At 41.9% G+C, this 19026-nt stretch overlaps 1 protein-coding gene across 3 annotated transcripts in view; it reads left to right on the forward strand.

The window, feature by feature from the left end:
- The window catches only part of LOC137621496 (uncharacterized), an 81566-nt gene that overhangs the window by 34454 nt on the left and 28086 nt on the right, over positions 1 to 19026 (forward strand). For all 3 annotated transcript variants that reach the window (XM_068351846.1, XM_068351847.1, XM_068351848.1), the window contains exon 4: positions 13138 to 13458. In XM_068351846.1, coding sequence (XP_068207947.1) covers positions 13138 to 13458 — 321 coding nt within the window. The remainder of the gene's footprint in view (positions 1 to 13137; positions 13459 to 19026) is intronic.

Consider the following 19026-nt stretch of genomic DNA (forward strand, 5'->3'; position numbering starts at 1 on the left):
GGTGACGGCCCCACAGAGAAGCAAGGTCCGCACCTGAGAGATGGTCAGCATGTGAAACTTGTCGCATTAAATGTAAGAATTCAGAAGCGACAGGTCTAGGATTACTCTTCGCTATTCTGAGTCTTTCTTTGGCCCGCTGAACAAGTGATCCTGAAATTACAAACGATTTACTTTCTTTATTGCTTCCTTTTGCAATAAATCGTTTTCATATAAGACTAGCTCTTCCGTTGGATGTTGATGAAAACTGGTTGGTGGAGGGGGCCTTTCTATCCAACTCCACCCCAGACCTTTGGAAATTATACTGAAAGCCCAAATGTTGAACGTTCAACGGTTCCGGAAGATGTAAAGTCCTACCCCTACCTGAGAACTCCCAATGATTTGCTGCGGATTTACCTCCTCGGCCTCGAGAGTAGCTGTTGCGAAAAGTTCCTCTCGAGCTAGCGCCTCTGGGGCGCTGGTAACCCTGGAAAGCACCCTGAGTTTCAAAGGTGGGCCTAAGGGCTGGGGAAGTAGCATAGGAGGTAGTTGCTACTTGGGACTGAGGAACCAGCACGTATTGCTGTTGGGGTTGACCCTTCGAAGTGAAAGGTTGACTCCCTTGTGCCACCGGGATGGTTTGAACCACCTGTTGGGACCGCCGGTTTGGAAGTAATGGAAAGATCTCAAACTCTTTCTACCTCGAGATTGGTTGCTGGCCGGTTCGAACTTGTGCTTGGGGACTAAGCCCATCGAACCTTGAGGCTCTGATTGACCCTAGCAGCTCCAGACTGGGGCTTTAATGAGCTTGTTAGGCTCATGTCTGATAGTGGCCTCAGACAAGACATGCCTACAGCAACGACGTCTGGCCGCAAAGAAGTCGTAGGAATCAGACAGTAAGGTTTGAAGTAATGACTTCGTCAAGACCTTAAAAGGTGGTTCTTCTTCATACATTAAAGAGGTCTTTTCTGCCATTGTAGCCGAGTTGATAGGTCTACTCAGGCGCATACAGGCTTCGAGCTCGAGGCATATCAGGGATTCCGGAAGCCTGGGTAGCCACTCACTGAACTGAATGGGAGCACAGTCAGTGCTTAATTTACCCGATGTGAAGGTCGCCGGGGCGTTAGTCCAGCAATCGTGATCCCCCAGGGACAGGAGGGAGGTCGGATGCGTTTCCTTCAGCTGCGGTAACGGCTTGTCCTCGTTTATTGCCTGCTGAGCAAGGTCCGATATCTTAGTGACACACGGAGTAGGGGTTTACTCCTCCACTAGAAACATCGTGTACGGGCTCTTGTGAGGTGTTAACGTAGTGTTAACACACTCCCACTCGTTTAAGGGCCGGACCCAGGTGGACTGAGCTTGCCCCTTTGGGTACATTTTGGTTTCTTTGGGGACCTTGTCAAACCTTACGAGTGTCTCCTCGGTAAGGCATGCGAAACCAGAGAGAGGGAACTGTAGACCCGGCGGGTAGGATTCAAAATCTTCTACAGTCCGGGTGCCAAACCCTTCGATGGTTAACATACCATCTTTGAAGGGAGAGCGCAAGGCCCCCTTCCACGGATTGCTTTCGACGAATTCCGGGAGCTTAGAGGCATCCGGGATGATATATTGTGCTGTTGAGGTAGCCCATAACAAATGAGACCCTGTATGAGGCTATCTGGTTTAGCACTCTCTCTTCCCCCTAATGGGGAATAATTCCATTCAATTGTCAAGTTCACATAGGCACCAGGAATCTTCCATCCTATAATTCGTGGTGACTCGGTATGTGACCCGAGGTTTGAGCCAGTGAGCTACAGAGGTCCGTAAATTATATATATATGTATATATATGGATAAATATCAGCACAACATCGTGTTCAAATAGAAATAAATTTCTACCTCATCCCTGGGATCGGTCGCTGGCCTCTTCTAATGAAAGGTCAGGTTGAAACTAACCATGCCACGAGAGGCCATGCATCGATCTTGAAAGGGCTGCCGGATCGAAGGGATCCTCCGGGGTCGTAGGTTTCAGGCCGGGCTTCGCTCTCGACCCAAGAGAAGTCTTAACTGGTTTTATAATAATAAGTGAGATGGTCGTCTTCCTAGAACTAGCGAAACAATCTCAAAGGTGACGCAATCCACCAACATGCACGAATGCAGGCATACCAACATAACCTACTCCTTGATGAAACGCTAACACTGATATCATAGGATAACATAAAATTAATGCTAGATGAAAGCATAAAGACGGTGTACTATATAAATGTAAGGAAAAAACTCCTAAAAGTTCGAACAAATATTAATGACGGACGAACTAACGAGAAAAAGGGCAGAGCCGAACCATGAACGGTAAGAACGGGGACGCCGTTCATATATAAACACTTCTCAATTAATAAAAACAGAGGTTACACTGCCCAATCTCGCTAAAACTCATTGATAAAGTACTTAACTTCGATGGGGTATCATGGGAATCGGCCATCGATTATAAAATAATGATAAATCCAAGGGTAAACACGAGAAAAAACATGTTGGACTTAATAACAACAAGTGCTATAAAGGAGTGTCGTTGTAGAAAAATTTTATTTATGTCTAAAGTTTATTTTCTTTACTAATGCATGTTTCTGTAGAGGTAGACTAAACGTAATAAGTTTGTGCACTGGGGAGATAGTACATTTCTCTTCAACTTTTATATCAGATACAATATTATTCATCTCATCTCTTAAAACTAAGTCCAATGTATGCCCAGTTAACCCTTTTACCCCCAGGCTTTTTGGAAATTTCCAACCCTTAACCCCCAAGGGGTTACTTTTTTCCCAGCACATTTTGGTGTATATTTCTTTTAAATTGCTCTAACAGCCTTAATTTTTGTCATAGAGAGGTCAGGTTGGTCTCATTCTCTTGGAAAATGTCTGAATTTTCTCAAAAAATTATCAAAAATATGAAAAAAATAATTTTTATAGAATTTTTTTGCAAGGACGTACCGGTACGTCCATGGGGGTAAAGGGATGGCTTTTGTGAAACGTACCAGTACGTCCTTTTGGGGGTAAAAGGGTTAAAGTAGTTGTACAGTCAACCTTATTCACTAGTCGATATGATTCTAATAACTCACTAAATGCCAAAGCGTCAGGATTTGATGCGTCATCCAAAAATGGAAGTCTCCACAGATAACTAATTCGTTTTCCTCCATGATAATCGTCTCAATGAGAGCACTGAATTCTTCAAAAAAGATACTAGTGTTTGTTCTCGGAGGTTTGTAGACTGTTACAAAGGATATTTTTCTGATTTTTTTTTTTTTTGCGTAAAGTTTATTTCTATATATTCAAAGTTTGTTACACTACAGTAGTTCTTTTCAACATTTTGAGATTTGAGTAACTTTTATGAATAAAGAGTCCGACACCCCCACCAGACCTACCTTCTCTCGGTATGTGAAAGAAGGTGTGTGTGGGGGGGTGTCATTTCAGTGAACTTTGCCTTGTCCAAGTTATTTAACCATGTTTCAGATAATGCTAGTATGTCCAAATATTTCTTGTTTATCAATTCTCGAATTTGAATAGTCTTATTACCTACAGATTGTATATTTACATAGCCACAGTTTATGACATCCTTAGTAACCATGATCAGTATTTATTGCAAGTCATTTCAATTCCAAGTCATGAGCTTTGCTTTCTCTAGAATTTACTGTGTGGTCACTTGGTTTGTTTAACTTTGTGCAGTTTATACACTTAGTCACTGGCAAATTACACTCCTTGGTGGAATGCTTTCCTGAACATTTCTAGCAGACTTTATCATCATTCTTAGACTTGCAGTCTTTTTCAAAATGTCCATACCTCTGACAGTGGTAGCAGGTGATCACGTGGTATCTATCACGTATGTTACAAGTACCCATCGTAACGAAACTTTGCCCCCATTATTATGAATAGCCCTCTGAACTTCAGGATCACATTTCAGCACATGGTGGTCCCACCCAAAGCATTTTTCTTCAGGATTACACTTATCTTCTATATTTTGGATTTGGTCCAGGTAGCAATTTCTTTGAATCGAAGCATTTCTACATCATCTTCAGCATTGTACACATTGCTTATCATTAATTTTGGTTTTAGTTTTCCAATTTTTCTCGTTTCAGTGTCAGCCACCAATGTCTGAATTTTGTTTGCCACCTCTTCTCTGATCATTTTGTCTGCAAAGTTTACAACAACATTTCCATTCGTAGTTGACCTCGTGTTAAGTATAGGAATGTCTTTAAGTGCCTGTTCAACCTTGCATTTTCTTTCAGTAATTTTAGTTGTATTTGTTGATTTTATTACCAACAGATTTTTTTTCCTCAACTTTGACAGCAAATGTCATTTTCTCCGGTTTTGGTTTCATCAATGTTTGAAGTGTTGCCTCAATTGATTCCATATTCATGGCAAGAATATCAACTTTCTCAGTGAGGTCGGTAATCTGGGTGGAATTTGCTGCGTGTGCGCTGAGGTCCGCAAGTTTGTATTCCAAGTATCTATTTTTGCGTCTTGTTCGTTTAGGGCCAGCTCTCTCATATAAACATCTTCCTTAAATTTTTATATTAATAATTTGGCTTGTCTGGCTTCACCTACGCGGTGTGGGCTTAACTAATATAGGTGATTCCGTTCATTCTCAGTGATGTCTATCACTATATACACACATTTCTTATGGTAGAATCTATCGCATTCACATCCTATCCATTTTTTCCGGTCTCCATCCGTGGTTTTACATATTAGGCAGAAATGGTTAGGGATAGACATAGTGTACTGTTTCTTATCACTTACGTTTCTCCATAAGATATTCTAAGCGAGAAACATAAAGCTAAAACACGACTCAGGGTGAGTGTTTAACGGAGCTTTGTGCAACACGTCCACTCTCTAGCGAGACGCACACCAAATTCCAGGTGGTTCTGCATGAGGAATCTCCAGATACTCTTGTCCCTATGGGACCTGAGCAGAAGGCATACCTGAGATGGTTGGTGACAGACAAGATTCTCCCCCGAGGGGTCAACCCTTCCCAGGATTTGATGCTTCTTTCAGATGCATCAAAAGAAAGTTGGGGGAGGCCACATGCTGGTACCGTCACATAAATCTCCTGAGATGAGGGCAGCTTTCCTAGCCCTACAGCAGTTCCATCAGTTCCTGATGGGTTACTCAGCGGTATTGTAAAGCAACAGCACCATGGTAGTGGCTCACGTGGAACAATACAAGGCGCTACCTTTTACACAGCACCTTTGCATTTAGTATAGAAATGCTAAGTTGGGCAAAAGACAACTCAGTATCTCTTTCAGCTTGCTGCATTCCTGACAGAAGGAATGTGCTTGCTGACATCTGAGCAGAGCTACCTAGATAGTGGCCTCCGATTGATCTTTGAAGCATCCAATAGCTAACAAAGTCCTGACTTTGTGGGGTTCCCCCGACTTTGAATCTGTTCACGATGTCCCTAAATTACAGTCTCCCTCTCTACAGTTCACCAGTCCCAGATACCCAGGCCCTACGGAAGGATGCATTTCAACAACGATGGGACAACATCAACGTTTACGCCTCTTCCCCCCTTCTGCCTATTAAGAAGATTGCTCAGCCAGGCAAGATCATCCGCAACCTAGCAATGAACCTCTTACTTCCGCTTGTTATCATGCAGGAGGGTTTGCCAGACCTTCGTTAGCTGTTGATGGAAGTTCCAAGAGAACTCCCTCCACGACAAGATCTACTCAGACAACTGCATGTGAACATCATCCATGGAGCCATAGGATCCCTACGTTTGCATGCCTGGAGACTTTTCAGCATCTCACACGGAGAAGCTTTTTGCAGCAAGTTGCGAAGATGATGTTCCGGATATCTCCAGAATTCTCCAGCTGCTGGTTACCAGGCTAGTGGACTACCTTCTGTGGTTGGTGTAGTGGATGGGAAATCTCCCCCCCCTCGTTGTCACTTCCAGCAATGGCCGAGGTTTGTCTTGGGATACCTTCGAGGATAAAAATCCTCTAGGTCTCGGTGGTGAAAGGGTATCACTCGGCCTTGAATCTTGCCTTTAGGCTGAAAGAAGTTAACTTTTTCTCTGTGTCGGTATTGTCTCTCCTCATACGGAGTTTTGAGCCCACCTGCCCTCAGTCGGAAGTTAGACCTTCTCTATGGAGCATGGTTTGCTTTCTTCAATCCCTGATGGATGCCCACTACAACCCAGGAGGCCAAGCATCCGATCTTCACCTGACCCTGAGGACAGGTTTCCTACTCCCATTGGCTTTGGCCAAGAGAGTCGGCGAATTCCATGGTCTTTTTACAACTCTCGTTCAGGGCAATGTGGGAGATAGTACTCGACTTCATTCCTAGCAGCATCAGATCCCAGATTCAAACCCTTTCGGATTGGGAGTCTTTGTAGCGTAACCAATGATCCAAATCAACAGCTACTTTGCCATGGAGGAGCTTGAGGTGCTACCTCAAGAGAACTACAGGAGCTCCACCTCCGAGTGTCAGCACTCTCGTCAGCTCGGGGAAGGTCAAGAGAAGGATCACCAAGAACATGTTCTCAGCTTGGATTCGACCGGGCATTGAAACCTGATCCTTCTCGTCAGCAGAGGTGACCTAGAGCTCATAATGTTAGAGGTATGAGCAGAGGCATGAGCACGACCCTAGCGTTTAAGAAGACCTACTCTGTGACACAGGTCCTAAAAGTGTGCACGTGGAAGCGTCGAGCGATCTTCACTGCTCACTTCCTGCAAGATGTGACCACTGGAACATGGAGACATTCTTGATTGGCCTAGTGGTGGATACACGATAAATGGTTTAAACACTACAGGCTTCTTAATGAACAGGTAGCAGGTAGTGGAGGCCAGAGTTTAACTGAGATTAAGTCTGGAGTGATTGATAAAGAATGGCTGGCTTTCTTTCTTTCATCTATCCCTCTAATGAGGAACTGCACCTGTCTTCAGGTTAAACCATTTCCCTTGTGTAACCTGGTATAGAGATACAGTAATGCCTCACAACACGAAATTAATTCTTATGCAAATTATCTCATTCGTTCCAAACCCTTCAAAACAGTACATTAAATCTCATAATAAAGCTACAATATAACCACAATGAAATACTGTAGAGCCAAATGCATTTGAACCATTCAATATACCTAAACTAACTGTTAATACCAGTAAATTAAGTTGTTATTACAACATAGTGTAATAATGAATGGAAAATAATACAATACATACAGTACAATACTCTACATATACTAATTATACAGTTCCATATGTACTGTACTACAGTATTATAGTTACCCCTATTATAGACTACAGCTACATTTTCTGTTGCCTGAACCCATTTTCATCAACTCTTTGTGATGGGTGACTATGTTATTCTTAGCCTGGCTGGCAAATCTCTTTTCTTAAAATGAAACATTTTTTGTAAAGTGAGTCATAAAAATATTCACATCTCGTTTTGCAGCTTGAAAATTTTGTAAGCAGAGTCTTTCATGAAGAGAGGTATGACTGTATACAGTATACCTGTTGCATTCCTGGTGAGGTGGGATTGGGTAATGTATATGGCTGATTCAAAGATTCCTAATTTTTTTAGAATTCTTACCTAGACTAGTCACACTGCTAGTTTCATATAATCACACATATTGCTCAGGCTGCTAAACGTGCTTTGCATGGAATTTAGCGAGGTGTCAAGCTCTTTCCCTGTTACGTGCAAAGCACGTATGGGTAAACTACTGGCCAAAAGCCAGCCAGTTGGTTCGGACTCTGCCCTCCTAATGAGTGAGTCCTCCCTAATAAAGAGTGAAAGCGTTTGTATTTAGTGTTGGAACAAATGAAAATTTGGAAAGTAATTTGTATTTTGCCTTACGATACAAAACTTGAGCTCTTTATACAAATTGGCCTGCCATCACCTATCCCCTGATAAGTCCTGCCTGCAAGCTAAAATGATGATAGAACACTTGTGTGTGTGTGTGTGTGTGAGCGAGATAGCCGGCTACAGTTACACCTTGCTGAAAGTCTTATGGCTAGTTTCAGCTTCACCGAAAGTGTGATCCCAAACAAAAAGCTCAAACTTTGTATCGTTAAGAAAAATACAAATACAGCTTACTTTATTATTATTATTATTATTATTATTATTATTATTACTATTATTATTATTATTATTATTAGCCACAATCCTAGTTGGAAAAGCAGGATGCTATAACCCAGGGGTTCCAACAGGGAAAATAGCCCAGTGAGGAAAGGAAACAAGGAAAAAATAAAGTATTTATGAACAGTAACAACATTGAAATAAATATTTCCTTAAGAAACTATGAAAACTTTAACAAAACAAGAGGAAGAGGAATAAGATAGAATAGTGTGCCCAAGTGTACCCTCAAGCAAGAGAAATCCAATCCAAGACAGTGAAAGACCATGGTACCGAGGTTATGGCACTACCCAAGACTAGAAAGATTTCTTTGTCTACATCTTTTGCCACTTCTAGGTGGGGTTGATGTTACTGGTCAGCTTTCTCCATCTACCTCTGTCCCACACCTCATCATCAGTTAATCCCTTTGATAGATGGTCATCCTTTGTACAGTCCACCCACCTTCGCTTTGGTCTCCCTCTCCTTCTCGTTCCCTGTACCTCCATTTCTATCACTCTCCTCCCAATATACTGTTCATCTCTTCTCATGACATGACCTTACAACCTCAATCTACTTTCTTGGATCTTATCTGATAGTTTTCTAACTCCTGTGGTACCCCTAATTACCTCATTCTGTATCTTATCTCTTCTTGTCACCCCACACATCCATCTCAACATTCCCATCTCTGCCACATCCATCTTTTTCTCTTCTGTCTTCATTATTGCCCATGCCTCCACTCCATACATCATTGCCGGTCTCACAACTGTCCTGTGTACTTTACCTTTCAACTTAACCCCTATTTTCCTGTCGCATAGTACTCCATCGCACTTTTTCCCAATTCTTCCATCCTGCTTGTATTCTGTGGTTTATTTCTGCCCCCAGATCACCATCCTCTGCAACTGTTGATCCTAAATACCTGAAATTCTCAACTCTTTTTCAATCTCTCTCCTTGTAAACTAACTTCCCCATTCTCACCATTCTTCAATCTCAAATACTCTGTCTTTTTCCTGCTGATCTTCAATCCCCTATTTTCCATTTCTTTTCTCCACTCCTCCAGCTTCTATTCTACTACCTCTTGCCTAGTGCTACACAGTATAACATCATCAGCAAAAAGCATACACCAAGGAGACTGATCTCTAATACCTTGTGTTACTACATCCATGACCAGATCAAATAGGTAAGGGCTCAATGCAGACCCCTGATGTAGTCCCACATTTACTGGGAAACTTTATGGTAGGCCTATACTGCTCTTAACATTTTCTTCTGCCCTTTTATACATATCTTGGGTAATTCTTACGTATTTCTCAGGGACTCCCTTTTCTCTCATACATCTCCACAGCTCCTGACGTGGTACTCGATCGTATGCCTTCTCCATGTCAATAAAGATCATATGTAATCCTTTTTGTTTCTCCCGATGTTTTTCTATCGTCTGCCTCAAAGCAAATATTGCTTCTACAGTCCCTCTTCCAGGCATGAATCCAAATTGTTCCTCACCAATTGTTGTTTCATCTCAGAGTCTCTTCTCAATAATGATCTTCTCCCATATTTTCATAGTATGGCTTATCAGCTTTATGCCTCTGTAGTTGCCACATTCCTGGATGTCTCCCTTCCCCTTATAGATGGGAATGATTAGGCTTCTTCTCCATTTCTCTGGCATCTTTTCCTGATTGAAGATCTGCATCAGGTCCCAAAAGATATCTATGCCTTCCTCTCCAAGACTCTTCCACATCTCTACTGGTATATTATCCGGTCCTGCAGCTTTACTATTTTTCATATTCTTTACTGCTTGTTCTACTTCTCTTCTAGTCACTCTTATGGTAACTGTCTCGTTTGGGAGTCCATCTTCAAATACTCTACTGTTCTTGGGTTCCCCTCATTCAATAGTCCTCCAAAATAAGTTTCCCACCTTTTTTTAATTTCATTCTCTTCTGCTAGAACTATACCATTGCTGTCTTTTATTTGCCTTATCTGTGTCAGGTCTTTAGATGCAGCATCTCAGGCCTTAGCAATTCATAATATTTTCTTCTCTCCTTTTGGTGTTTCCATCTCTTTATAGACTTCATTTAATGTCTCTTCCTTTGCCTTTGCTACTGCTCTTCTTGCTTCTTTCTTTGCTTGTTTAGTTTTCTTTATCCTTCTTTCGTTGCTTGTTTATAGTTTTCTTTATCCTACTCTTGTCCTGATAGATCTGCCTTCTTCTTGGCTTCTTTCTTGGTTTTTACCCGTTCTTGCACCTCATCATTCCACTACCATGATTCTTCATCATTTTGGGGGTCTTCTTCCTGATGACTTTCCTAGTACTTCCTCACCGATCCTTAGAATCACTTTATTATTCTCGGTCCTCTATTCTTGTACATCCTCATGTAACCTTACTGCTTACAGCACTCTTTCCTTAAACAACTCTCAGTTCTTCCTCTTTCAATTTCCACCACTTAATCTTTGGGTCCATTCTCGTCTTTTTACTTCTCCTACAATTCCTTAGTCTGCAATTAATTACCACTAACTTGTGTTGCACTGTTACACTCTCCCCATTTATCACCTTGCAATTTCTAACTTCCTTCAGATGGTCTCTCTTACACTGCAGCAAATCTATCTGGCTCTCCCTGCCACCACTACTGTAAGTAATCAGTCTGTTAATCTTCTTCTCAAAGAAGGTGTTGATCACTGGTAGGTCAAAAGCCAATGAAAAATCAGTCACTCTTTCTCCCCCATCATTTCTCTCACCCACACCCCAAACTCCATGTGCTCTCTCTATCCCTTCCCTACTAATTCCCAAGTGGCCGTTCAGATCTCCTCCTATAATTACCCTTTCCCTTGCAGGAATTATTCCAAGCTCCTGGTCCATCTCCTCCCAGAATGTATCCTTCTCCTCTGTACATCCAGTTTGCGGGGCATAAGCACACACCACATTGACTATTGTTGCTCCCAGTCCTAGCTTTAAACTCATAATTCTGTCATTTTTCCCATTGACCCCAATCAAATTTTCCAACTCAATTTCTTCCTTCCATATTTGCTCCACCGTAATATAATTTACAACCTTCGCCTAGTTCTCTTGCCTTATTTCCCTTCCACCTGGTCTCCTGCACACACAGCACTCCAATCTTCCTTCTCTCCATGAGGTCAACCAGCTCTCGCCCTTTTCCAATCATTGTCCCCACATTCAGAGTTCCTACTCTCATCCTCTCCACAGATATTTTCCTCTGAGTTTGCCTCTTTAACCCAGCCCACCCATGATTGGGTAGCCCTTGCCGATTTTTCGGAGGGATCAGGCGAGGTCCCAATGCGTCGCTTAAGGGGGACGCCCTAGCATTAATTTCATTCTGATTATACTCACTGACCATAGTTGTTTTGGCTAATTTTTCATGGCCGGATGCCTTTCCTGCCGCCAACCCTTGCCATTTACCCGGGCTTGGGACCGGCACCAAGTTGAGGCTGCCTTGCCCCCCCTCAGTGGCTGGGTTACCCAAGACTAGAGAGTAATGGTTTGATTTTGGAGTGTCCTTCTCCTAGAAGAGCTTCTTACCATAGCTAAAAGAGTCTCTTCTACCCTTACCAAGAGGAAAGTAGCCACTGAACAATTACAGTGCAGTAATTAACCCCTTGAGAGAAGAATTGTTTATTAATATCAGTGTTGTCAGATGTATGAGGAAAGAGGAGAATATGTAAAGAATAGGCCAGACTATTCAGTGTATATGTAGGCAAAGGGAAAATGAACCATAACCAGAGAGAAGGATCCAATGTAGTACTGTCTTGCCAGTCAAAGGACCCCATAGCACTCTAGCGGTAGTATCTCAACGAGTGGCTGGTGCCTTGGCCAACCTACAGTATTTTGAGGTTATAATGTGTTTACAGTGAACCCTCGTTTATCGCGGTAGATAGGTTCCAGTCGCGGCCGCGATAGGTGAAAATCCGCGAAGTAGTGACACCATATATACCTATTTATTCAACATGTATATTCAGACTTTTAAAACCTTCCCTTGTAAGTAGTACTGTTAACAAACTACCCTTTAATGTACAGAACACTTAATGCATGTACTACAGTACCCTAAACTAAAACAGGCACAAATATTAAAGGTGATTTTATATCATGCATTTCCTAAACATGCTAAAAAGCACGATAAAAAATGGCAACCAATGTTTTGTTTACATTTATCTCTGATCATAATGTAGAAACAAACTGGAGGTAGAGCTTTGCTTATTACCCAGACATATTTCCCATACTTTTCCCTTAGAACTACATCACATCTTCCTACTTTAGATATATATATATATATATATATATATATATATATATATATATATTATATATATATATATATATATATATATATATATATATATATATATATATATATGTGTGTGTGTGTGTGTGTATATATATATATATATTTATATGTATACACATATACATACCTACATATATACATAAATACATGCATACATATATATACATATATATATATATTACTGTATATATATGGGTTATGGAAAAAATCCGCGAAGTGGTGAATCCGCGATGGTCGAACCGCGAAGTAGCGAGGGTTCACTGTATAAGAATATTGAGAGGGTTTTTAAAGCCTAAATTTATGAAAATAAAAAAAAATATGCAAAATTATAACAACAGCGAAAAAAATATACCATAGATTTTTTTGTATCTACTGTGCTTATGGTTTATCAGTTATTGTGGGATTCACTGGAATGTAACACCTATGATAGTCAGGGGATTACTGTACCTTCTTTCCTAGTGTAACTCATCTGGCACTGTCTTGGCTGTCATTATGTTCTCAACAGCTTGAGATGTTTTGTTTGCTAGTTTAAAAGTGGGATGATATGATGGCAGGGTTGGAGGGAAAAATATTCTATTGTTTATTTAGAGGTTGTCAAGTTGGCACGTCCACTTAATATCCTGTTCAATTCAGATGTAATTATGAAGTAATAGATTTTACTGTGAAAGCCATGGAATGAAGTATCATGTAATTAATGTGTTGCTTTAAATCTTATCCAGTTAGATAAACCAAAACAAAATTATTGTCTTCCTCCTGTCTTGTCTTATCCTTAATGTATAATAGATTATCCCTTTTTGGTTTTAGAGTTCACTGTGCGATCTTTGTGGGCGAACCTTCAGCAGAAAGGAGGCACTTCAGCGACATCAGGCCAAAGTGCACCGAGTTTCCTATGGCACTCATCAGTGTGCCAAATGTGGACAAACCTTTCTGCATACTTCTCTCTTGATGGAGCATATAAGGGCGCACAGAGGCTACCCTTGCCCTGAATGCAATAAGATTTTCACTTGCATGTCAAATCTAAAAGTGCACAGACAAACATATCATCAAAACAAAACGTTGTATGTTTGTTCCACATGCAATAAACGTTGGAGATTTCATACTAGTTATACTAACCATATGCGAAAGGTAAGACAGTTTATGCTTTCTCATACCCTTTTATAAATTTAACTTAAGAAAATTATTTATATGTTATGGACATAATAACACTGATTACAAGTTTAATATTTAATGTTATTGCATCCAGTAATTCATTGACTCTATACAGAAAGGCCTCATGAAGTTGGATCCCAATAACTCAGAAATATCTCTAATTTATTGCAGAGTTCCCACTAACGCTCACAACTGATATCTTGTGATAAAGTCTTGTGCTGTGTTGCAAGGTGTACTTGTCTTTAAGAACACTGTGACATATGGTAACACAATCTTGCTTGTCATGCGACCCTCAGAATTTGATCTCCAATACTGTATATGATTTCATGTTGTATCCTGAATTTTTTCTAGTTCCATATTTGCTAGATTGTCCCAGTCATTGCTACCAAAACTTCCCTATAATTTTTCTTTTATCTTGCTTACACCCTCCATCTCAGTTCTTATAAAAAACATGTTCAATTATTTTTGCAAAAGCAAAGAGATTGAAGTGGTAAAAAAGTGATACATTAAATCATGATTACAGTCATTCCCCGCTTTTTGTGAGGGTTATGTTCTATTAAAAACCTTTCCTACAATCTTATAACACTTTCTCACACTCATATAAACACTTTTTTGGGCTCAGGCCATGTCGTCCTGATGAAAGGGTTCCTTTAGGTAGCCTTCTAAGGGATATTTGCTACAGTGATACTCCCAGAGAATTAAATGGAAGGTCTCCAGGATTCTAACTCCTGGGGCAAGTATCCAATAAAGAATATTGCATAATATTAGGGGACGTATTCTAGATACGACACATGGCAATCTTCACCCCGAATAAATTTAACTCTTCGATGTAAGGGGGAGAAGTGGCAAAAGAAAGGGGTGCCATTCTAGGCACCCAGTGGACCTCCTTCCCTACTACTCCCTCGACGCCATTCCTTTTCCAGTAGCCTGCTAAGCGTGTTGTGCTCCCCTTTAACCCTGTGTTTTTTACTAATTTTTGGAATATTCATCATGCAATCTCCAGCATCTTCGTCATCTAGAAAGTTGAGTATTAATTGTTTCCTGTGTATAATTTTAGTCTCCCTTGTCACAGTTAAATTACATTAATTTAAATGTGTTTGGGTGAGCATTGCCGAGACCGGAGGTAGTCATTTTACGACTGCTGTCGCCCGTTACATTCGCATTTTATTTAATCAGTGGGGCGACACTTCCCGGTTTTAAGCTATAATATTAGCTAGTTAGGAAAATTATACAAGCTGTGATATTGCATACATAAAAATTATTCCTCTTTCTATTATGTGACTTTACTTATCATATGCCGCGGGAACCCCGGTGGTATCGATTACCTTGGCTGGGGCTCCTACCAAAGTAAGGCTACTCTTGCTCATATATATGTTAGTAAAGTAATTCCCCCTGTTTAGCCTCACCCTATCGTTCCTTCTAGATTCGTATGAGATATTACATTCTCTAGAATCTATAGACTCTATAGACAAATTACAATATTCACTCTCTCTCAGAGAGAAGAGGCTAAACCCTACCTCCCTTCCCGAGTGTCGCCGCCGTTATAGGCGGCAGCCACTGTCCCTCTTCGTCGCCTTCGAGTAGAACGAAGTTCTTACTGCTTCCGGCCTTGATTTAGATAGTGACTTACTCAGGGTGCCCTTGTCTTGCCATTGACAATGTCGTCAGTACAGGAAGCTATGCTTCCTCAGTTCATTGTTTGAGGGAGGCGGTATACCTCTGATATCAATGAACTATAAGACCCTCTGTCCTTTAGTGACGTCATGCCGTCACAAGATTCTTTCACCGGTATCTTGACAGGGTGACTGCGTTACCGGCTGGTACCCTGCCGGTAGCAGTTAGTTCAGCCGTCTCTGCCACCTTCCCCCTTACTGCCTTTCTTCACAGGAAGTGAGTAATATTGGGGGGAAGATTGAGACGGCTGCCGGTGAGAAACCTAACATACTTTTGAAAGTCTTCAGCCCTCCCTTGAGCTGCCATCCACATTCATTGCCGTTGACTTCATTGTCGGCGACAGGCCTTTTGTGGATGGGTGGGAGCCAGAATCTGATAGATTCTTTCCCCTTCCATTGGAACTTTCATTCCGGCAAGGAGACAGTAGGCGGTCTGATAGTCCTCCTACATTTCCAGCTGTTATGTTTATTCATACTAGTAGGAAACTCTCCTTCCTTAATCTTTCTCTCTCTCTAACCTAACACCGGCAATGCCGCCAGCAAACTACTGTATACAACTATACAGTAGTACACATGTTTTCTAACATACTATGTGTTTCCTATCGCAGACAATTGTTGGGACCACGATATTCTGTTGAGGTTGAATACTCCCTCAACACCCTGACGGTTTTCCTCGATCAACAGGGACTTAATATACCCGATCGGTATTAATATATACTACAGGGGGATAATGTTAGTATAAGACATTTACTAACTCTAACTCTAGTTCCTAGAGTTTCTCTACCTTGTATCCTCCCTATCAGGGAAACTGAATATTAATACTGACGGAGGTCTCAGCAATGGCCTGGGAGAGGAAATACAGATATGTGTCTTTTTCATTTCCTTTTAAGCTTACTATCCTAAGCTACCGTAAACAATAGTGATTACTATTGTTATAAAAAACTATGCTTTTATATCACTGATATAAAAAACATGGAGTACTCATTTGGTTTTTTCCTTTACAGGAGGACCCTGTGGAGAAGTGCGCAGCATTGTTCTGCAACCATAAAGGGAAAGACTTTTGTGGTCACACGAAGTGCAGGACTCATGCCCCCTACTGCATCGTGTCAGGAGTCCTAAGGTATTGGAATCCAAAGGGTTGCCCCACCTGCTCAACCCAGCTGGCCAACGGCTTCGGCAAAATCCCCTAGTTACCATAGAGACTAGGGATACAGCAAGGGACACCCTTTGCAAATGGGTAAGAGGGTTCCAAAAGAACTCTCCAGGACCATACTTACCCAATGACTCCCTAAGTTGCCTACTGTTCCCCAAGGCTCTGCCGAGTGCGGTGGTGCCCCAGGAACAGCTCCGGTCTCCCTTCGTACAACTGAAGATAGACTCGGACATTAATGAGGCACTAGAAGGCATGGACATCCACCAAGAAAGGAGGTCAGAAGTGTCCACCGATGCCGAACAGGACCTGCTGCAAGGTGGCCCTGAAGAAAACGTGGACCCTCCACGAGCGAAGGAAGAAGTATCCATGTCAACGGCAACAGAAGACCCTCAGTTTGCCATGACGGCATACCAACCTCTGCCGTCAACATCTCCGGGCCCAACTCCACAACCAGTTGCCCAGGTCAACACAAATGAGAGATTCTAACATCTCTTCAACGGATGATGGAATTGTTCCAACGAAAACAAGAGACGATGCGGGAATCGCTCAAGCAGCAGCAAAAACTGTTGCAGGAGAGGATGGACCGCTTCAGATCCACCAAGGGCACGGCTAAGAAGCCTCTTAGAGTGTCGGATCTCCCTCACTGCTCCGAAACTAATCCCTGGAGGTATGCGGAGCATATGCCCATGATGAATGGAAAACTGTTCGTCTTTGAGAAGTTTGAGGCCAGACAGATTGAACACCTTGAGTTCTGGCCTAACATTTTGGCCTATCCAGAGTGCTACATGAGACTGCGGGATGAAAATGCAGCCCGAGAGGAAACGGTCCCCAAAGAGATCATTGTTTTCGAACATGAGAAGGCACATGCCATTCTCCTGAAGGCCTTGAAGGGAGCCAGGTACACCAACTCCAAAGTCTCAGCACTGAGCAAGAGACACCCCACCTTTCTTGCCCCTTCCTCCATCTCTTTCCCCTTTACGGAGAAAGCACTAGACTTTGCCCTCAAGGCAGTCGATGAGGGAAAACCCTGCCCAACCCTAGAGGAATGCAAGCCATTCTCTCTAGCACTGCCTACCTGCAAGGAGAAGTGGAAGGATGTCCACCTAATCTTCTCCGTCTCTAAGTTGGATCCAGAGATAGCAGAACAACAGTTCAATGAGAACTTTCCAAAGTTGCCAGACCATCTTCTGAGGAAGGAATAGGAGTCGAAGGAGAGACTTGCGGCTTCCCTCTCTCATCAGAACTGTCTGGAAATGAGTGCAGGTCAACATAATGCCCCAGAAATGTTCATCTTCCTGGCTAAGTCTCACATGGGTACCCTTGTGAAAGACCTATACGCTTTCTTCAGAGCGAGGAGAGCCTGTAGAGAGTTCGTCTTGGCCTCAGCAACCATCAGACACGAACCAAGGAAGCTGATGACCTCGAACATCTGGGGTAAAGACCTTTTCCCACAGGAACTGGTCCAAGAGATCATTGCCAGAGCAGCCACGGAGAACAGGAACCTTCTCCAAAAGTGGGGCATGACCTCGAAAAGGAAATCATCCTCGGAAGGAGGTCCCCAACCCAAGAATAAAAAGGCAAGGAGACCTCATAGACCTGCACAACTCCCCGCCATGACGATGACCACGATGCCTCAGACCACCTTCCAGATGGTCCCTCAACAACTGGTAGCCCAGTCTCCAGTTTTTAATCCTACCTTTGAGAGGCAGTCGACTTCTTTTCACCCCAGTCAGAAAGGAAAAGGCCCTAAGAGAAGTTTCCCAGGAGGTAACTTCTCTTAGGGCCGAGGAGGATGGGTTGCGGAAACAAATCCGTAGGACCCCCCAAGCAATGAGGGGTTCCTGGTGGGGGCCAGACTACATCACTTTCGGGATCGCTGGACCTTCGATCCCTGGGCCCACAGCCTAATCACGAATGGACTCGGGGGGAAATGGAGCAGAACTCCACCCCGTTTTCCAGAATTCTTCCAACACATACTCTGAAGTATCGAATAAAAGTACTGATGGAATAAAAGTACGAAGTGGAAAAAATCTCAATATTTGATAAAAGTACTGATGGAATAAAAGTACTGGGTGGAAAAAATCTCGAAATTTAATAAAAGTACTGGATGGAATAAAAGTACTGCCCGGAAAAAAAAAACCCCGAAATTTAATAAAAGTACTGGATGGAATAAAATTACTAACTGGAAAATAACGATTTCTTGAAGGGCGAGTCTACAATAGTATTGCATATTCTTTCGCTTCATTTTTCTAATTCTACGATAGTTTTACTTGCTGCCCAAAAATTTACGACGTTAAATTCAGGACACAGACATGATTTATTTATTTTATTATCATTATTAGTTGTATTTATTTTTTTATATTTTATTATTGCGTTCGCCATGAATAGCAAGTGGCCCTACAATTGTACTTGCTAACGACAAATTCAACTCAGCAGTGTCCAAGGCTAGGCGAGCCCAATATCCCAAAATCCTGAAACCGTCCCCCCCCCCAAAAAAAAATAAAAATAAAGAAAAGAAAGAAAAAAAAACTTTTACTGTAAAAAAAAAAAAAACTCACCAGGTAAAATTCACTCTGTATTATAATTCATTTATCTTGTATTATAATTCATTTATCTTGAAAACAGGATATATACCGTATATCCCGTGTCATAAGACACTACAAGTGGTATAACGCACCCTTAAATTAGCAAGGCAGTTCTAGAAAAAAAATTTAGGAT

The sequence above is a fragment of the Palaemon carinicauda genome, chromosome 28, assembly GCF_036898095.1.
Source record: "Palaemon carinicauda isolate YSFRI2023 chromosome 28, ASM3689809v2, whole genome shotgun sequence".
In the NCBI taxonomy this organism is placed as follows: Eukaryota; Metazoa; Arthropoda; class Malacostraca; order Decapoda; family Palaemonidae; genus Palaemon; species Palaemon carinicauda.